General features: G+C 41.2%; 1 protein-coding gene across 5 annotated transcripts in view; it reads left to right on the forward strand.

The window, feature by feature from the left end:
• The first annotated feature begins 2,206 nt into the window (after positions 1-2,206).
• LOC142569020 (uncharacterized) overlaps positions 2,207-15,572 on the forward strand; it is a 71,906-nt gene continuing 58,540 nt past the window's right edge. For 4 of the 5 annotated variants that reach the window (XM_075678545.1, XM_075678548.1, XM_075678547.1 and 1 more), the window contains exons 1-2: positions 2,207-2,487; positions 6,180-6,268. In XM_075678545.1, the coding sequence (XP_075534660.1) occupies positions 6,211-6,268 (58 nt within the window). In that variant the 5' untranslated portion in view covers positions 2,207-2,487; positions 6,180-6,210. Of the gene's footprint in view, positions 2,488-6,140; positions 6,269-15,572 lie in introns of all 5 variants that reach the window. The other variant, XM_075678546.1, reaches the window with a different exon arrangement.

The raw sequence follows: 15,572 nt of genomic DNA on the forward strand, positions 1-15,572 counted from the left end.
CAGCACTCGGCTTGATTCTTAAATCCGAAGTTCTACAAGTTGCATTGCTACGACTCAGATTTTGTTCCCTTGGCCAGTCGTGGATTCCAATTCACTGGGAGGAGGAAAATAAAATGAAACAATCTTTTCATGCCTCACATTATTAGATGGTAGAATTGATGTCAATGAAGAGGCCGCACACAACGTACCCCATTGCACCAAACGTTACAACAGTTGGCGACAAAACAGCTTGGTCAATACGAGTTTACACATTATTGCAACCAGTTTAGATATGATCTATATCTTAGAAAAACATGTACACAGATCTACACAGCTTTTCAAACAATGCACTACATGAACATAGCGTTAAAACAATAAATATTATCGGACCAAGGCTCATATAGTGGGACACTATATGAGCCTTGGTTCATTAGCATTCCGTTCTCACGAACAGACACAAACGCCCTACTTCGTCGCGTAAACCACAACTCTACGTTGGAACACTGGGCCCAACCTGATCGACGACACAAGCGATTACACAAATGGGACCAAGAAATGCGATTTCGTATGCCTCAAAAGTTCAATAGAAACCACACGAGCATGGTGCACCGGATTCGCCTTGGTGTCGCATTCACCAACCGTTATAGAAATATGATAGGTGCCAGTGATACTAGCCCAAACTGTGAATGCTGTGAGGTGCCAGAAACACTTGAACATATATTTTGCGTGTGTCCCGCGTACGCGCAAGAACGACAGCACCTTGTCTCTTCCATAGCAAACATCCATGAGAGACCGCTTTCGGACGAGTTTCTTTTAGGTCCTTGGCCTAATGCAACCAGCGCAGCCCTGGTCACAAGAGCCGCTGTAGCTTTTCTCCAAGCCACTGGGCTGGACGCACGCCTTTAGAGATACCACAACTCTGTGAATTTGTATATACGCATCTCTTCCTTATACCATCATCATTCATCAGCCCTTTCCCTCCCCGTCCCTTTTCCCCAGAGTAGAGTAGCAGGCCAGAGCAAGTTATAGCTCAGGCCGACCTCTCTGCCTTTCTGTAAATAAATTTCTCTCTCTCTTGGTTCATTAGGGTGCACGGAGGTACCAAGAGAGTACACTTCATATATAATTCTACGAACATCCTAAGTAGTTAGTGGAAAATGGGTGAAACGCAAATATTATTCATGGGACAATAATATTCACTTCAAATATTTTAGGGCAACGTAATATTTTACGCCCGCGTTTTAAAACACTGCGATGTCTGACAAGTTGAAACGGTGAAGATTTGCTATTATTACGGTGCAAGTTTGTCATTGTGTCCGTGGTTTTGAAGGTAGTAATGTATCAATAGTTCTACGTTATAGGATATAAAAGCGTTCTTTTTAAAAATCAATGAAGCCATAGACAATAATCGGACGTATGCATGGTACCAAATTTGTAAAATAATTTTCAGCGTCCACATACTATTTAAGTTCGCAATTACCAAAAGTTTCAATACAACATTGGTGAGGGACCCTTTGTGCTTCACAGATGTTCTCCAAACAGTACATTTTGGTCAGGAAAGGTGATTTACATGAGCTAAATACATCAAGTAGTTACAACTGGGTTCGCAGTTATTACCTTGGCTCTTAGAGTAGAAGAATTATGTGCTGACAGAACACGATTTACTCGATTGGCTTTTGATCTAAAACTCTTGTGTGGGGCTTTGATTAGGCAATTACGAGACGATTAGTTCAAGAGGTGTTGTGCTACGTACAATATCGACAACACTACGTCCTTACTGAAGCATTAAATCGCAAAATATAAATGAATCCTCAGGTCAGTTTTTGAGTACCTGCGTCACAGAAGAATGCTAAGAGGAAAATACGGTGCGTAGCATAGAGGTCCGTAGTTCATGTCTTTGCTAAATATATTGTTCGCTCATTGAGAATGAATTCAAATGAACGAAATAAATGTAGCGGCTTTCGAAGTGATTCTAATAAGAGACCTCATTAGGCTGAAGCAAAGTCAAGATTAAGGTACCGACTGTTTTGCGTATTAACTTCACTGAGATGGCAGCAGATAGATGGATGATCCTAAAAAGAAAACGAGTACACCTTGCTAATTAACCTTGCTATCCCGATGCTACACATTGATTTATCACGATAGCTTTTGAATGTTGGAAGGATGACGCAAAACGTTTTTACAGTCACACTGTAGGATACAAATGTCAGATGCGAGTAAAATTTCCGTAGCGGAGAGCAGCAAAACCTAATGTTTACAGATTACAGCAAGGGATAGCCAGGAAAGCAGGAGGCAGAGGCCCTCAGTGCACAGTCTACGCCGGATCTGTACGTTCTTTTCTATTTTCTCTGTTGTTTCGCGCTGCCGGCGACAAGATACTTGAGCAACTCGTCTAGCAAACCGTCCTTGTGAAGAAACAGAGCCGCTGACGGCTGCCAGTCGTTGCACCAAAGAGTTTGAATCAGTGGATCTTTCCATTGTGCAGTAGAGAAGAATCAGTAGATTAGGGTAAGTTTTCTATATTTCTGAATGTACTTAATTTCATAATTGTGTTGGGTGTCATATGGTGTCGTATGCCTTGGCGAAGTCACAGAAAATCATTTCAATTACTGCTGATTCATCTAAAATCGAAATCAAGTTATATGTAAAGGCCAACAACTGCATCTCACAAAACTTTAGTTGACGAAATCTGGGTTGTTTATTTGTAAAAACAATCCTACGATTACGATACTCCGAAATTCGAAAGTTGAGCGCAGCTTTATACTTGATTTCATTTCGCGATATATTGTATGGCGCTGGCAATCGATCTCGTGTGGCACATGGCAAACGGAACGATTGTGGCGTGGCTGGCTTGTTAATCTGGAGATCAGGAGATACAGCACGTGGGTTATATTTGGGCGTGCTTTAAAGTAGGCGCCGTAGACGGACATCCGCTCATGCAGCGCTTTCTTGCATTTATAGTATCGGTGGAGGCGCTCGCCGCATGCCATAGAAGAACAGACAAAGGGGCGCTGCTCTGGCGCGAGGTCGTAACCGACGCCACCGCAGAGCCCATGTTGCCTGGCAACATGTTCTTTTAATCACGCTTTCGCCATACCCACCTCCTCCGCTTTCCTTCTCATGGATACGGTTTGCTCCTCCCGCTCGCTTTACTATCGGCGTTTTTCACTTTCCGCCGCGCTTCCCTTTGCTCTTTCATCCTTCACTGTGCTTTTTCTCTCGGTTACGCCGGGGGACAACACCGATGCGAAACCCGGGAACGCACGCCTAAGAGCTGCGGTTTAAAGTGTTAGGTTCCAGCCAGAAATCCAGTTTGTAATAATGCATTCTAATGACTTGCATAGAAGAAAAATTCTGTAGGCAGATGATTGCTAATAGGGCCTGGCGTTAGTCCTGGCGATAGCATCACCGGCCACCGGCTATGGACTACATTGCCACTGAAACTGCTATTGCAATGAGCCCATAACAGCGTACGCCGTAAACACAACCTTATGAAGAAGACGCTGGCTAAACTAGACGCAGTAAAGGGATAGTCAAATCCAGGCTTGGGTTCGCAAACAAATACGCAGCGTAAGAATATTAAAACAACGATAAGTTAGAGATCATGAATGAAAGCATAATGAGGCTGATTGCAGAAGCAGAAATTGAAGTAGGACGAAAGGAACAAGGGCAACCGAATTGGTATGTTCTCCCAAGTAAGAAATGGCCTCATGAAGAAGTGAGAGAGCATGAAGGTGTCTCACCCAACAGATGAGACGGAATCCGCAAAAATGTCAAAGCTTATAAGCAAGAAGCGATAATCGACGTCATAACGCCGCATGGAATCAAGAAGCACGATAAATGGCCCCAGCAAGAAACCAACCAACACGATATTTGACCTAGGACAGGGTAAAATCTTTTCCATGAAACGTAAGCATAGAAATATAAGCAATTTTTACGAAATAAGAAATAGGAGCAGCAAGAAAACCATAATAATAATAATAATAATATTTGGGGTTTTACGTGCCAAAACCACTTTCTGATTATGAGGCACGCCGTAGTGGAGGACTCCGGAAATTTTGACCACCTGGGGTTCTTTAACGTGCACCTAAATCTAAGCACACGGGTGTTTTCGCATTTCGCCCCCATCGAAATGCGGCCGCCGTGGCCGGGATTCGATCCCGCGACCTAAGAAAACCATACTGACCTGTAAAGTTCTTAGAGCGTTCGTGTGAACTTCAGGCAAAGTAGTGATGAACAGGATACAGGCATCCCTTCTATAAGAAACGGTAAAGTCAGAACGCAGAACGGCATTGCAAGAGATGGCCCGTGAAAAGCAGCAGGAAGTATAAAATAATAGCTCACTATTTCAAAGACGCATGAAATGCATTGCTTGAAAAGCTTGATAGCCCTAATACACAATTTCTGTGAGTACAAGTGTATCGTAGAGCTTGAAGGATACAGCAGGCTAATTCATAAGAATGGAGACGTTAACGATTAAAGAATATATACGCATATCATATTGCTTTCAGTATTGTATAAAATATTTAACAATTACCATTATAATGAGGGTAACGCTTAACTTCGTCCAACGAAGCGAAAAGGCTGGCTTCCGAAAGTGATATGTTGCAATGGGTGGCGCCCGTGTTATCAATTAGGTAATTTACAATTCAGCGAAGTGTACTAAAACTCTCTTTATGGTTGTATTAAAATATAAAAATGTCTTTGATTCAGAAGAAACTGTAAGTATCAAGAAGTGATAATTGATGTACATGTGAATATCTTCGGAAATATCTACAACGACTCGACAGCTACCTTGATCCTCCACAAAAGATGTAGACAATTATCAAGAGAGAGGTCAGCCAAGAAGAGCAATCTCCCCTTTCTTATTCACTGCATGCTTACAAAAATATTCGAGCTATTTGAGTGGGTAGGCTTGGCAGGTAGGACCAACGACGAATACACCCTTCGTTTTGCAAATGACATTGTCATGTTCAGCGCCACTGAAGATGAATTGCAACAAATTATTGAGGATGTTAGCCAAGACAAATAGTGGAGTTGAAAATTACTATGCAGAAAATAAATGCTGTGCTCGGTAGACTGACAAGGAAGGAATTCGTGCTCGCCAGTGAGCCTCTAGGGTGTCTGATGGAGTATGATTATCTTGGTCAATTGTCAATTATTCAGAAGGGACCCTGACCTTGAGAAGGAAAATGACAGAAAAATTACTTTGGCCTTAAGTGCATCGGGTAGGCGTAATCAAATCCTGACTGAGACCTTACCACTGTCGTTCAAGATGAATATGCAATCACCGCATCATAACGTTACAAGTTAATGATCGAGCATATGTCGATGGAACCAAAAAAATTTTGTGTAGCATTAAGCGACAAGGAGAGAGGGGCGTAGGTAAAACAGCAAATGGGGATAGTCGATATGCTATGTGACATTAAGCGGAAAAAAAGGGAGCTGAGCAGGCCATGCAATTTGTAGAGCAGATGGCTGGTGTGCCACTCTGCTCACAGAGGATGTGCTCAAGGAAGGGAAACACAAACGAGGAGGTCACTAGCAGGGAATTTTGTCCTGCAATAGATAGGCAATTAGGCTGAACATAAAGATTTGGTATATTAGAGTAATTGTCGCCAAAAGTCTGCCAAATCACTTCCCTTGCGTGTGAGTAAATACGTAAACATGATTGAACATAAAAACAAAAACATTGAGTGTTCGTATTTCTTCCCTAAATTGGTAGTTACGCCCAGTTTTAACTAAATTGTGCTTCAAAGGCAAAGCGATGCAAGTTGGGTTAAGCAATGTACGAAAAAAAGAAGCATAATAATCAAGAAAAACATTTGGCTCTGCATTCAACTCGCAGCTCGCAATTGAAAAAACTACTTTCATATATGGTAGTTTAACATCGAAATAAAAAAGTCAGTAAGCAGCGTTATTGAATCGAATAATAATTACCACTGTGCTTTCGATTTTAACTAAAACATACGTAGCACATTTCACTGTTTGCATTTCCAGGACTAAAAAGGGTCAGCTGCATTTTAGGTAATTTTCGAGACATCGCATTTTCTTTTATAACAAATAGTTCACTGAAAACCATGGAACATATCCCTTTAAGGTTGTCGCTCCAGTGTTCTACTAGGATGAAAGAATTGCTTTGTTTTTAGAACCACCCACAGGGTTATGCACTGAACGTTTTTGTTATTGCGTCTCTTCAGAATATATTGACTAAACAAAGGGATAATTAATATGGTACTGCTGCTGCTGATTGTTCTATTTACATCCGAAGTTTCACACATCACGACATGTAAGTGAAATGTTTTATGACTGAACTGTAAGAAATGTGCCCTTAAGTTTTTCTGCTTTGAGGAAAACGTACCTATGCTCACATATATGAAGAAATTATTAACTAAAATTAGAACGACTCACTCACTAAAAGACCTATTTGTCTGCTGCAAACACACACAAAAAAACGTTATGTCTATTCAAGGCACACGTTGTAAACCATCGGTAAGAAGGTTTCGCGATACAATTGCTTTTCTTCCTGCCCACATGAATGTTATAAAATTGTTCAACAAAATTTATTATTCTAGTAAACTATGCAAAACTGAAGAACCGTACATTAGGATGGACGACTTCAGAACCATTCCTTCGAAGAGTATAATGGCTCCGAATTTTTTCAATACTCCTTATATCAGGAACACTCCCTTTAGGATTGTTCCAGATATTAGGAACAATACTAATTTTATTATTAGGAGACAGACAATTTCTTTATAATTATCGCGATAATGGAATGTTTTGGCTCTACATTCGTGTGCAGGCCAAAGACTCATGAAAGAGAAACTTTCGTGATTGTGTTGCTGGAACACTTGATAATATTTCATCTGTAAATCTCGGTTGCTGTTGACAAGGTCAGTAGTGGCCGTCCAACTGTGCTCTTCTGCTACTGTTCGATTTGCCTGCTCCCGAATGTACGTGATCAAGAGCCATTTGCCCCAACTATATAAAAGCGCCGTATTTTGGCGCTTCACTGCAATGCAATGTTCCAGTAAGTTACACAAATACGTACTGACCTACATAAATCAATTTGTGAACATTGAAATAATTTTTTTCGTGACTCTATCTTAAAAAAATTGAAAGATACCGTGCACAGAAAACCGTCTGTGAGAAGGCGAACCGGTCGATGGTGGCTATGTGTTATGCTTCACTCTTGAGCAGCATTTGGTGGCTGGTATCACCTCCAACCAATTTGCTTTGTGGGTAGCCATTTCATACTTACATCTACTCTCTATTACGCAGTGCCTGCATTTTTAAAATATTTTTGATGTACTGTAATACCTTGTGGTTTGCTCCTTGTTAATACTCTTTGCAAAATTTGAGAAGTCAATTTATTCTCATGTTTGGAGACTCCAAAAAGTTCTCAAACAGTAATACAACTGAATAACGACTACTTATTTATTTTATTTTGGCACATTTGTATTGCTTGATATACGCAAAGTGCTTTTTGCATTCGCTTCCTGATGTAACTGCATTGTCAGAATGACCTGCTGTGTCGATGTTTACTTCATTTATTTCTTCCTCTGTGCATTTCACATTTTTGTAATGTTCATTAATTAACGTTTCCTTCTGTAGCCGTTCACTTTATCTATATTGAAGAAGCCTCTTCAGGTTTCATTAAGTCCTAAGTCAAATGCATATCACAACTTATATTCTTACTTCGTAATCCACGCTGCAGTAAGGTGTGAAAATTGCTCCATGAATATTAGAGCTGTTGGAATGGTCACATCCTATTCAAGATTGAAAGAACGTAGACCATTGCCATTGCTCTTTATGTTCATTTTTTAGTACCGCGACAGTCAGAATAATTGTAATGCAAGCAATGATGGCAGTTTTTTGCGTTTCTCAACATTATATGTGTGCTAAAAATAAAATGAAAGAAAGATATAGCGATAGTGAAGTGAACTGCTCTTATTTCGTATGAAATAAGAAAATCGCTGTTGAAAAAGAAAACTGATCATAGGGATTCCGTTACACGCCCCGAGCACGACCGTCTCCAGCCACATCACTAAAGATTTAAGTGCAATTTCGTTCAACAGGGATCTATGCAGCTCATTAGATTCTTGCAGCTGTAGATGCACGTATGGTGGCCTTCATTCTTGTTTTGTTCTGAACTCTGTTACCGCTATGGGCGGACATGCCTGGCTACCCAGTCGAAATATACACCAAACCGGTTCTGGTGCTTTTTATCATAAACCACGGCGCATTTGAGGTACGGGTGTGGTGCGTCTGGTGTGCCCATCCTGATGCATAACGTGATACCCGACAGGTGTGTCTGGTGTGGCCGTACTGGTGCGTGCGATGAGGCCAGTCTGCTATGTCTGGTGCAGCCGTCTTGGCGTGTATGGTGCGCCCTTTGCGGAGTGTTTGGTGTACTTGACCCGTTGCTTTTGGAGTGTTGTATTTGTGTTTGGTGTGTTCCCCTTGTGCTTCCTCTATCCTGGTGTGGTCTTCATAAGACCATGCTGGTACTTTTTGATGTTTGAAAAATGTTAGCAAGGATCAAATATCTACAAACTACGAATGTGCGGATCACATTACCACCGTTTGATGCGGGAGAATTCACATTTTCTGTGGTAAACAAATAGTTTACTATTATTACAATTATTACAATTAGTTTACAATTATGCTGTAGTGTCAGAGGCGTAAAAGCTGCTCAAATACTTGTCCATTTGGTAGATAAAAATTGAATTTTATTTGAAAATATGAGCACAAAGTAAATATAAGTGCAACAAATTTCCTCACTCGGACTCGGTTTCCCTGGCAACGAAGACATTTGTCAAGGCAAAACGATATATATGAGCTGCGTAGCTTTTTATTTCGAGCTAAATGGTATCCCAGGTTGGCTGCTCAGAGAGAGAGTGAGAGAGAGAATAAATGTTATACAAAAGAGCACACGTGTAAAGAATGCGCGTCCACTCTGCAATGGGTGGTCTCTTCGGTCCAGGGGCCTTAGCTGCCCTTTTCACTCGGCTGATTAGGTTTAGCTGGTCTATCGAGCCGGAGCTGGACTGCGCTGCCTCCTATTGTCATGTGGCAATGAAATCCGGAAGGCTTGTGGAAATCACAACTTATTCACAGCCAGTTGCACCCTCTGGTGCTCTCCAAAGACACAGCACAGCCTGAAAAACACAAGTAATTCTATGCATCACTAGAAATTATTCATGACATTGCAGCCACCCAAGCACCCCTGCCTGGGTGCCTTTCTGAATTCCCTTGTAGACCGCTGAGCACTGTTATTTCCAGCAGAAATAATATTGACAATACATACACGATGGTCCACTAATGAATTGAGAAATACGAGTGGGCAAGCGATGTTCGCTTGGTTACACATCTCAGCAAATTTGTCTAGTCTTTGTCACAGGCAGTGCACTGTGTTCGTTTTACTTTCGGTGAAGTGGACACAGGGCATACTGGCCGGTAACTACATATTAGTGAAAGAAAGCACCATACGTCATTGAAAATGACCAGTATGCTCGCGTGACTTGGTCGTGCATTGGCCCGTGGGTGCTCAGACCGGATAAAGATTCTTCATCTGTTTTCACCATTGGTGAAAAATTTACAAGTGAAATCAACGAGGCGTGCCACATAAATAAGAAGCGTGAGCCAGCCCCTATTGTCGATGCATGGATAAAGGCTACCCTTTGTAGCTCACAAGCGTCAGAAATTATTCTGTGCATATTTATCTTTTTTACAGAAACACCATTTATTCGGACTTTGCGCTTTTGTATTGAAACCTACACCTCCGTACTTGAAAAAATTGTGTACAATATAAGCACACATCTACTGCTACTGATATTTTTCATCTTTCGATCAACGTAGTCAGATGTTGGCAGTGGTCATGTTGTACGGTCTCTCTTCCCTCCCTGCGTAAAAGTTGGCCTGAGAATGTACATGAACTGGCAGGAAAACTCAAAACATTACAAGTTCCACCCAGCGGATATGGCTGCTCATCTCAAGATGCACAAATACCGTGATAGGTATCTGTTTTTATACTGTAGCAATAGTAGGTACAAACTAGCTTCGACATTGCTGCAATACTTCAGCTCTCACAGGACTGCAGTGCTGAAGCACCACAGAAGTGTAAGTGCAGAACAACAAAATAAAGGAGGCGCATCAACCACGGATTCAACGTCAGCAGTCACAACATAGGCTGTTTCATGTAGCTAAGACAATTGCTAATTTGTGGAAAATGGCTACAGATACTTGCATACCCAACCTCTTATCATAAGAGTGGCAGTGTTTATGATGCTTGTTCTAGACTCAAGTATTATTGTCAGCAATAGCTTTGGGATGACATATGCTGCTTTCCATTTACACGCCCTGTAATTGAAGTCTGACTGATAGCATTATTATTTAGGCTTGTTGCTTAAACTTATTCTGACCTGAACAGCGCCAGGCAGAATCTTTACAAGACTGCTCGCTGTGCTGAGCAAATACATATGACGACACAGAAAACATGGAAAGAAACCCAACACATAAGAGACAATTTTCGACTGCCACATAATTATTGCCACAGCGAAACAGAACGTGTCACGACGTGCTGTTGAAACCGAATTCATTTTATGGTCAAGAGAAAGTAGACAATTACGCACTATGGACAACATTGCATGCTTCTTTACTGATAGATCCACTAGCTAACGATGTGGTTGATGCTGGATTCACCTATTGTGAAAAATAATGTACCCGGACACATACTTGCAACTGCTACATAGCCTACTTGCAGGAATGAGGATAGCTTGTGAAAAAAAAACAGAAAGAATGCAAGCCTATTTGAAAACACATCGCTACTGCAGCAACTGCACCACTTTGAATACGGACCGTTGTGTATCCTTTCAAGTAATTCAAGCTTTTCAAATCTGTATTTGCCCGTGGCAGTTACTCTGGCAACAATACAGAAATAATTGTATCAGTGTTACTAAACATCAGTAAACTTGCCGCGCTTTGACATGTCACATATTTTGCCCCTACACCTTGACTTCTTACATCAGAATGCTGTAAAAAAGAAAAAAAAATGCCGCTATATATTTTCGGCATAGAAACTGCTTCGAAAGAATAAGACATTTAAAAGGTCTAGCGTTGACCACACTTTTTAAGGACCAATAGAATTGGTTTCCAGTGAAAAATGTGGATTTAGAGGTGTGCGATCCACTACTGGATTCCTTATCCGGGCTAAGGCATGCAATAGTAGAGCTTTTGCTCATGAACAGTTCGCCCTGTCAGTGTTCCTTGATAAAAAATATGCTTATGACATCATATAGTGATAAGAAATTTTGCGAGATCGCTCGGAAGAAGATAATTGTGGCAACATGATTTACATAATGTAAAGTTATTTACGTGGTATTGTATTATAATGAAAAGCTTTATTACACGTTATTTATTAGTCCTGTCTCTATAAACACGTTGTTAACGTCAAAAGTGTTATTGTCATTGCGTAAACACATCTACCAAATATCTCACTCTTTTCGTGCTAAAGAAACTCAGAATCCACTGCGAAGGCTTGTAGAACGCTGAAACCAATAACAAGCTTTACTTAATTAAGCAACTGGCCCAGTTTCTCGAAATTCTGAACACGAAAAACTTTTATCCTATTCAGTTGACTAAGGATGCGCCGCACACAGGGAACTCACAGCTTTTTGCTGGTTGATAATAAATTTCCAAGTTGTGGTAGAGATTGTGCGAGGGTGATTGTACTCCATGGTATCCGTGAGTTTCAGGAATCAGATGGCGATAGAAATAAGCCCTTAGCTATAAGATACCTGCCGGTCATCTCTCTCCATCCGGTAATCTTTCGTAGTACAGACCTTCTTTTTGACACAAATAGAGACACATGTTTTTACCGATGTTGTATTACATGTTACTAGCCCAAAAACATTGAAGCGCATCCTCTCGTCTGAGGATGCTATATATACCACATGCCTCGAGACACTCGCGTTTGAAGGGTTCTTTTAAGGCAGTAGTTATTCTTGTAAAACTTCGCCACTGACATACTTTAGTACACACGCGTGGATTTCTCTATCTTTTACGAGTGAGAGCTTTTCACCGTTTGAGGAATCTTATCGCTCAGCGCGGGACGCGCCCGCATGTATCGGAAGTTTGTCGAATGATATCATGGGTTCTGGTGTCCCCGAAGCTTGTGTAATTTGACTGCATGCGTGAGACGAATTGTCGAGAACTTTTTGGCAGTCAAGCGGGCATCATCGATTACTCTGGAAGCTTTGATGACTCGTGTATAGAAGCCGACGCTCTTTATCGGCAGGTAAGGTTTTCGCCGATCACCAACTGCGTTCAACGCAATCACCGTACTTTTAGTGCAGGCTGTCATTGAGGGCACAGGTTTGCACAACAAAAGTTTTGTCAATCCTAGTTTGCTGATTTCCTCACCGTCACTTCTGCGTCCAATGCATGATTCTTTCAAAATGTCCATTTTGGTTTAATAGTACAGTTCAAGTTTGGCCTGACACTCTTTGGCCATGCTTAGCACTTGCGCCACAAAATGCTACCTATCATCGTCACAAAATGCGCTAACCTGCAAACTATTGCTTGCTCTTTATATGGCTGCAAAGCTGCGATGAGGTTATTGATCTCCAATAAAGACTGGTGGACTGCCAGGCAGGCGAACTGCATCGCGAGCTCGGCCACTAGCGGCGCCACTTCGTCAGCCTCGTGTTCGCTTGCTCGTCAGGTGCCAGTATACAATATAGGAACAGCTAATGCCAGTCTCTTCACTGCTAGTAACGAAAGGTTCCCTTGCAGGGTGAAGTAGTTCTGTCTTCAGTAAGGAACCATTTCAAAATACATGTCCATTTGTGCAAAAATATGTAGGCTCTAAATCAGATGAAATGTCGCAAGAATATATGTTTTCGAAGTTCTTGTGATTATTTCATGTCAATCAATTAGAGCGTCTGTAGACGGAAAAATAGTGTTTCTGAGTTTAGTTTCGTGTTTTATTTCTTAGTAATTATTTTCTAGTTCCAAAAGTATGTTTATTGAGGACGCATTCATGTTGGGCGACAAATAAATGCAATCTTATTACAGGCAGGAAAAGTAGATTTTTAATTTTGGAAAGAGTGAGCCCGTTCACGTGAAAGCGAAATAGAAAAAAATTAGAAATCAAGTATGACTAAATCAATATGAATCAAGTAGGAATGAATGTGGTCATTTAAGAAATGGTAGTTTCTTCGTAATCACTGCCTATCGTTCTTAATAATTTATTTTCATTTGTCATTACGGATGATGAGTTTCGGAACTATAAAGTAAGGGAAGAAGTGTTTATTGTTGGAAATCGATTATAGCCTCATACGTGTTTCGTAAAAATAAAAAAGGTCGGTGAAATTTGCTGTTTGTACATGACAAAACGTGCTACGCGGATACACTTACGCTTACACCTATGTGGGGTATTTCGTAGTTGTTATGTAAGGTATCAGTTGTCTGTGGTACCATCGATATGGAAATACTATTGGTGCCTACTTTAATATGCCTGTTGGTGACGTGCCAGCAAAATTTATTGTCTTGATTAGCTTTTTACCATTCTGTCCTGAAAACGATCGGTGGTTACGATAATTATGACACAATTTTTTAGAAGAGCGCGGTACTGTTTGCAGCTCTATAATGAGCAATTCCGACACCGTAGACGGACTTTAGCTTGAAGGGGGGGGGGGGGTCGGGCACATCATTTAAGATTAATGACATGAAATGACTGTATCAGTTTTTATTAGGAGACTTCGAAGGCGGCTATACAAATTGTTGTACTTGTTTCTTCTCGCCATATGATTGTAAAATTTTGCCGTTTAGCACAACGCATTGCACGCAGGCTGTAATGCAACTGTTTAATTTATACACTACAAAACGTCGAAAGAATCTGGACCAAGGCATGGTAGCGAGGACATTTGATATGTTCACAGCGAAGCCTATGACAGACATAATAACAACACCCTCATTTTATGGAATGTGACACTTCTGTGCACTGATATTAATTGTAAAGGCTTTTTATCGGGGGATAGGTACAGTCATTATATTCGTGTCAAACTTTTAAATAAACTTGATGTAACAGAAGTGGATTTCTCTGCAAGCGTAGAAACAAAACTGTTCATTTTTTAGTCATGATGTACGCAATTGTTGGCAGCAAGATTTAGTGGAGGAAGGCAATACACGTTTTGAAAGCCTGAGAACGGAGAGTTGACTGCCTTTATTCAAAAGTAAAAGCAGCCTTGCCGAGTAGTGGTGGTGGCACATTAGTCGAGGAAGCACGGGGAAATGACCGCTATGGCAAGACATGACAAGGTAAACTGGATTTCCAGAGCGAGAGGCAATGATGTCCACGGCGAGGCAAGGGTGATTTCCGAGGAGCGAGGACTGTGAACAGGTTGCGACTCTAAAATTTTGGCCTCGAAAACCGCTTACAGCATGAATCCATCACATGGTTAAAAAATTATATGTACGACAGCCTCCAAGCCATTAGCGCGGAGAAGTGGCAAATCACCGACCACCACGTTATTTGCTTACGGATACGGAAAAGACAGGTTTATGAGATCGCCTCACTTAAATATAGCAAGTATTCTTTACACTTTGGCATCATTCGGTGGGAGCGTCCGTATAGAACATTGAGGGTGCCGCTCCGAGACGAGCCACTACGTATGCTGTCCGTGTGCTCCGTGGTATTGCTGTTGATTGTTTCTAAATGGTTTTTTTACTACTATGCTCTGGTGATATTCAGGTGAACCCAGGACCCCCGACTTGTTCTAAGTCCTTGTCTGACTACAGTCCTTGCCTGATGAGCCAGGCGAGCAGATGAAGGTCATATTTCATATTAAAGAAGATCTTCAGGCTCGATCCGTGGAAGCAGCAAAAAGCCAGTCCGATACTGTCACTGATAATAAAGCCATCAAAGCCAGTCACAGAAATATTGAAATGAAAATTGGCGCTATCCAAAAAAGACTGGATGACCTAGAAGATAAAACGAACTCACTTGACCAAATTGATCACAATATAGCCACCATCCAAACCTCTGTACAGTTGCTGTCAAATAATTATGCACCTTTACAATCACGGCAGGCCGAACTTGATCAATCAAGACGCTGCAACCTAATTTTTTGTGGATTAGATGACCACCCGGAATCGTGCACTGAGTGCAAAGAAAAAAATAAAAGTAGTTTTGGCTGAGGCATTTGACACTTTTCCGGATTCAGTTATAGAACGTGCTCATCGCCTACGTCAATATCAGCCAGCGAAAGAACCTCCAATCATTTCAAAATTTACTAACCTTAAGATTAAAGAGATAGTCCTCTCTGCCCGAAAAAAGCTAAAGGACAAAGACATCACAGTTAACGAAGATTACTCACCTGCTACACGTCACGCTCAGAAGAAATTAACCGAGTTTGCCAAAAGTGAATCCGACGGAGGTCCGTATCAGCTCCGATATAACAACAAATTAATTAATAAGAAATATCACGCGTGTGATCCCAAATCTAATTGTGTTAACAAGCATGTAAAGCAACAGCCGTCAGGTGATAATCATCCTACTAACTCTGTTAAACAGCACGCGCAGAAACCGC

Source organism: Dermacentor variabilis, unplaced genomic scaffold (genome assembly GCF_050947875.1).
Source record: "Dermacentor variabilis isolate Ectoservices unplaced genomic scaffold, ASM5094787v1 scaffold_33, whole genome shotgun sequence".
NCBI classification, from domain to species: Eukaryota; Metazoa; Arthropoda; class Arachnida; order Ixodida; family Ixodidae; genus Dermacentor; species Dermacentor variabilis.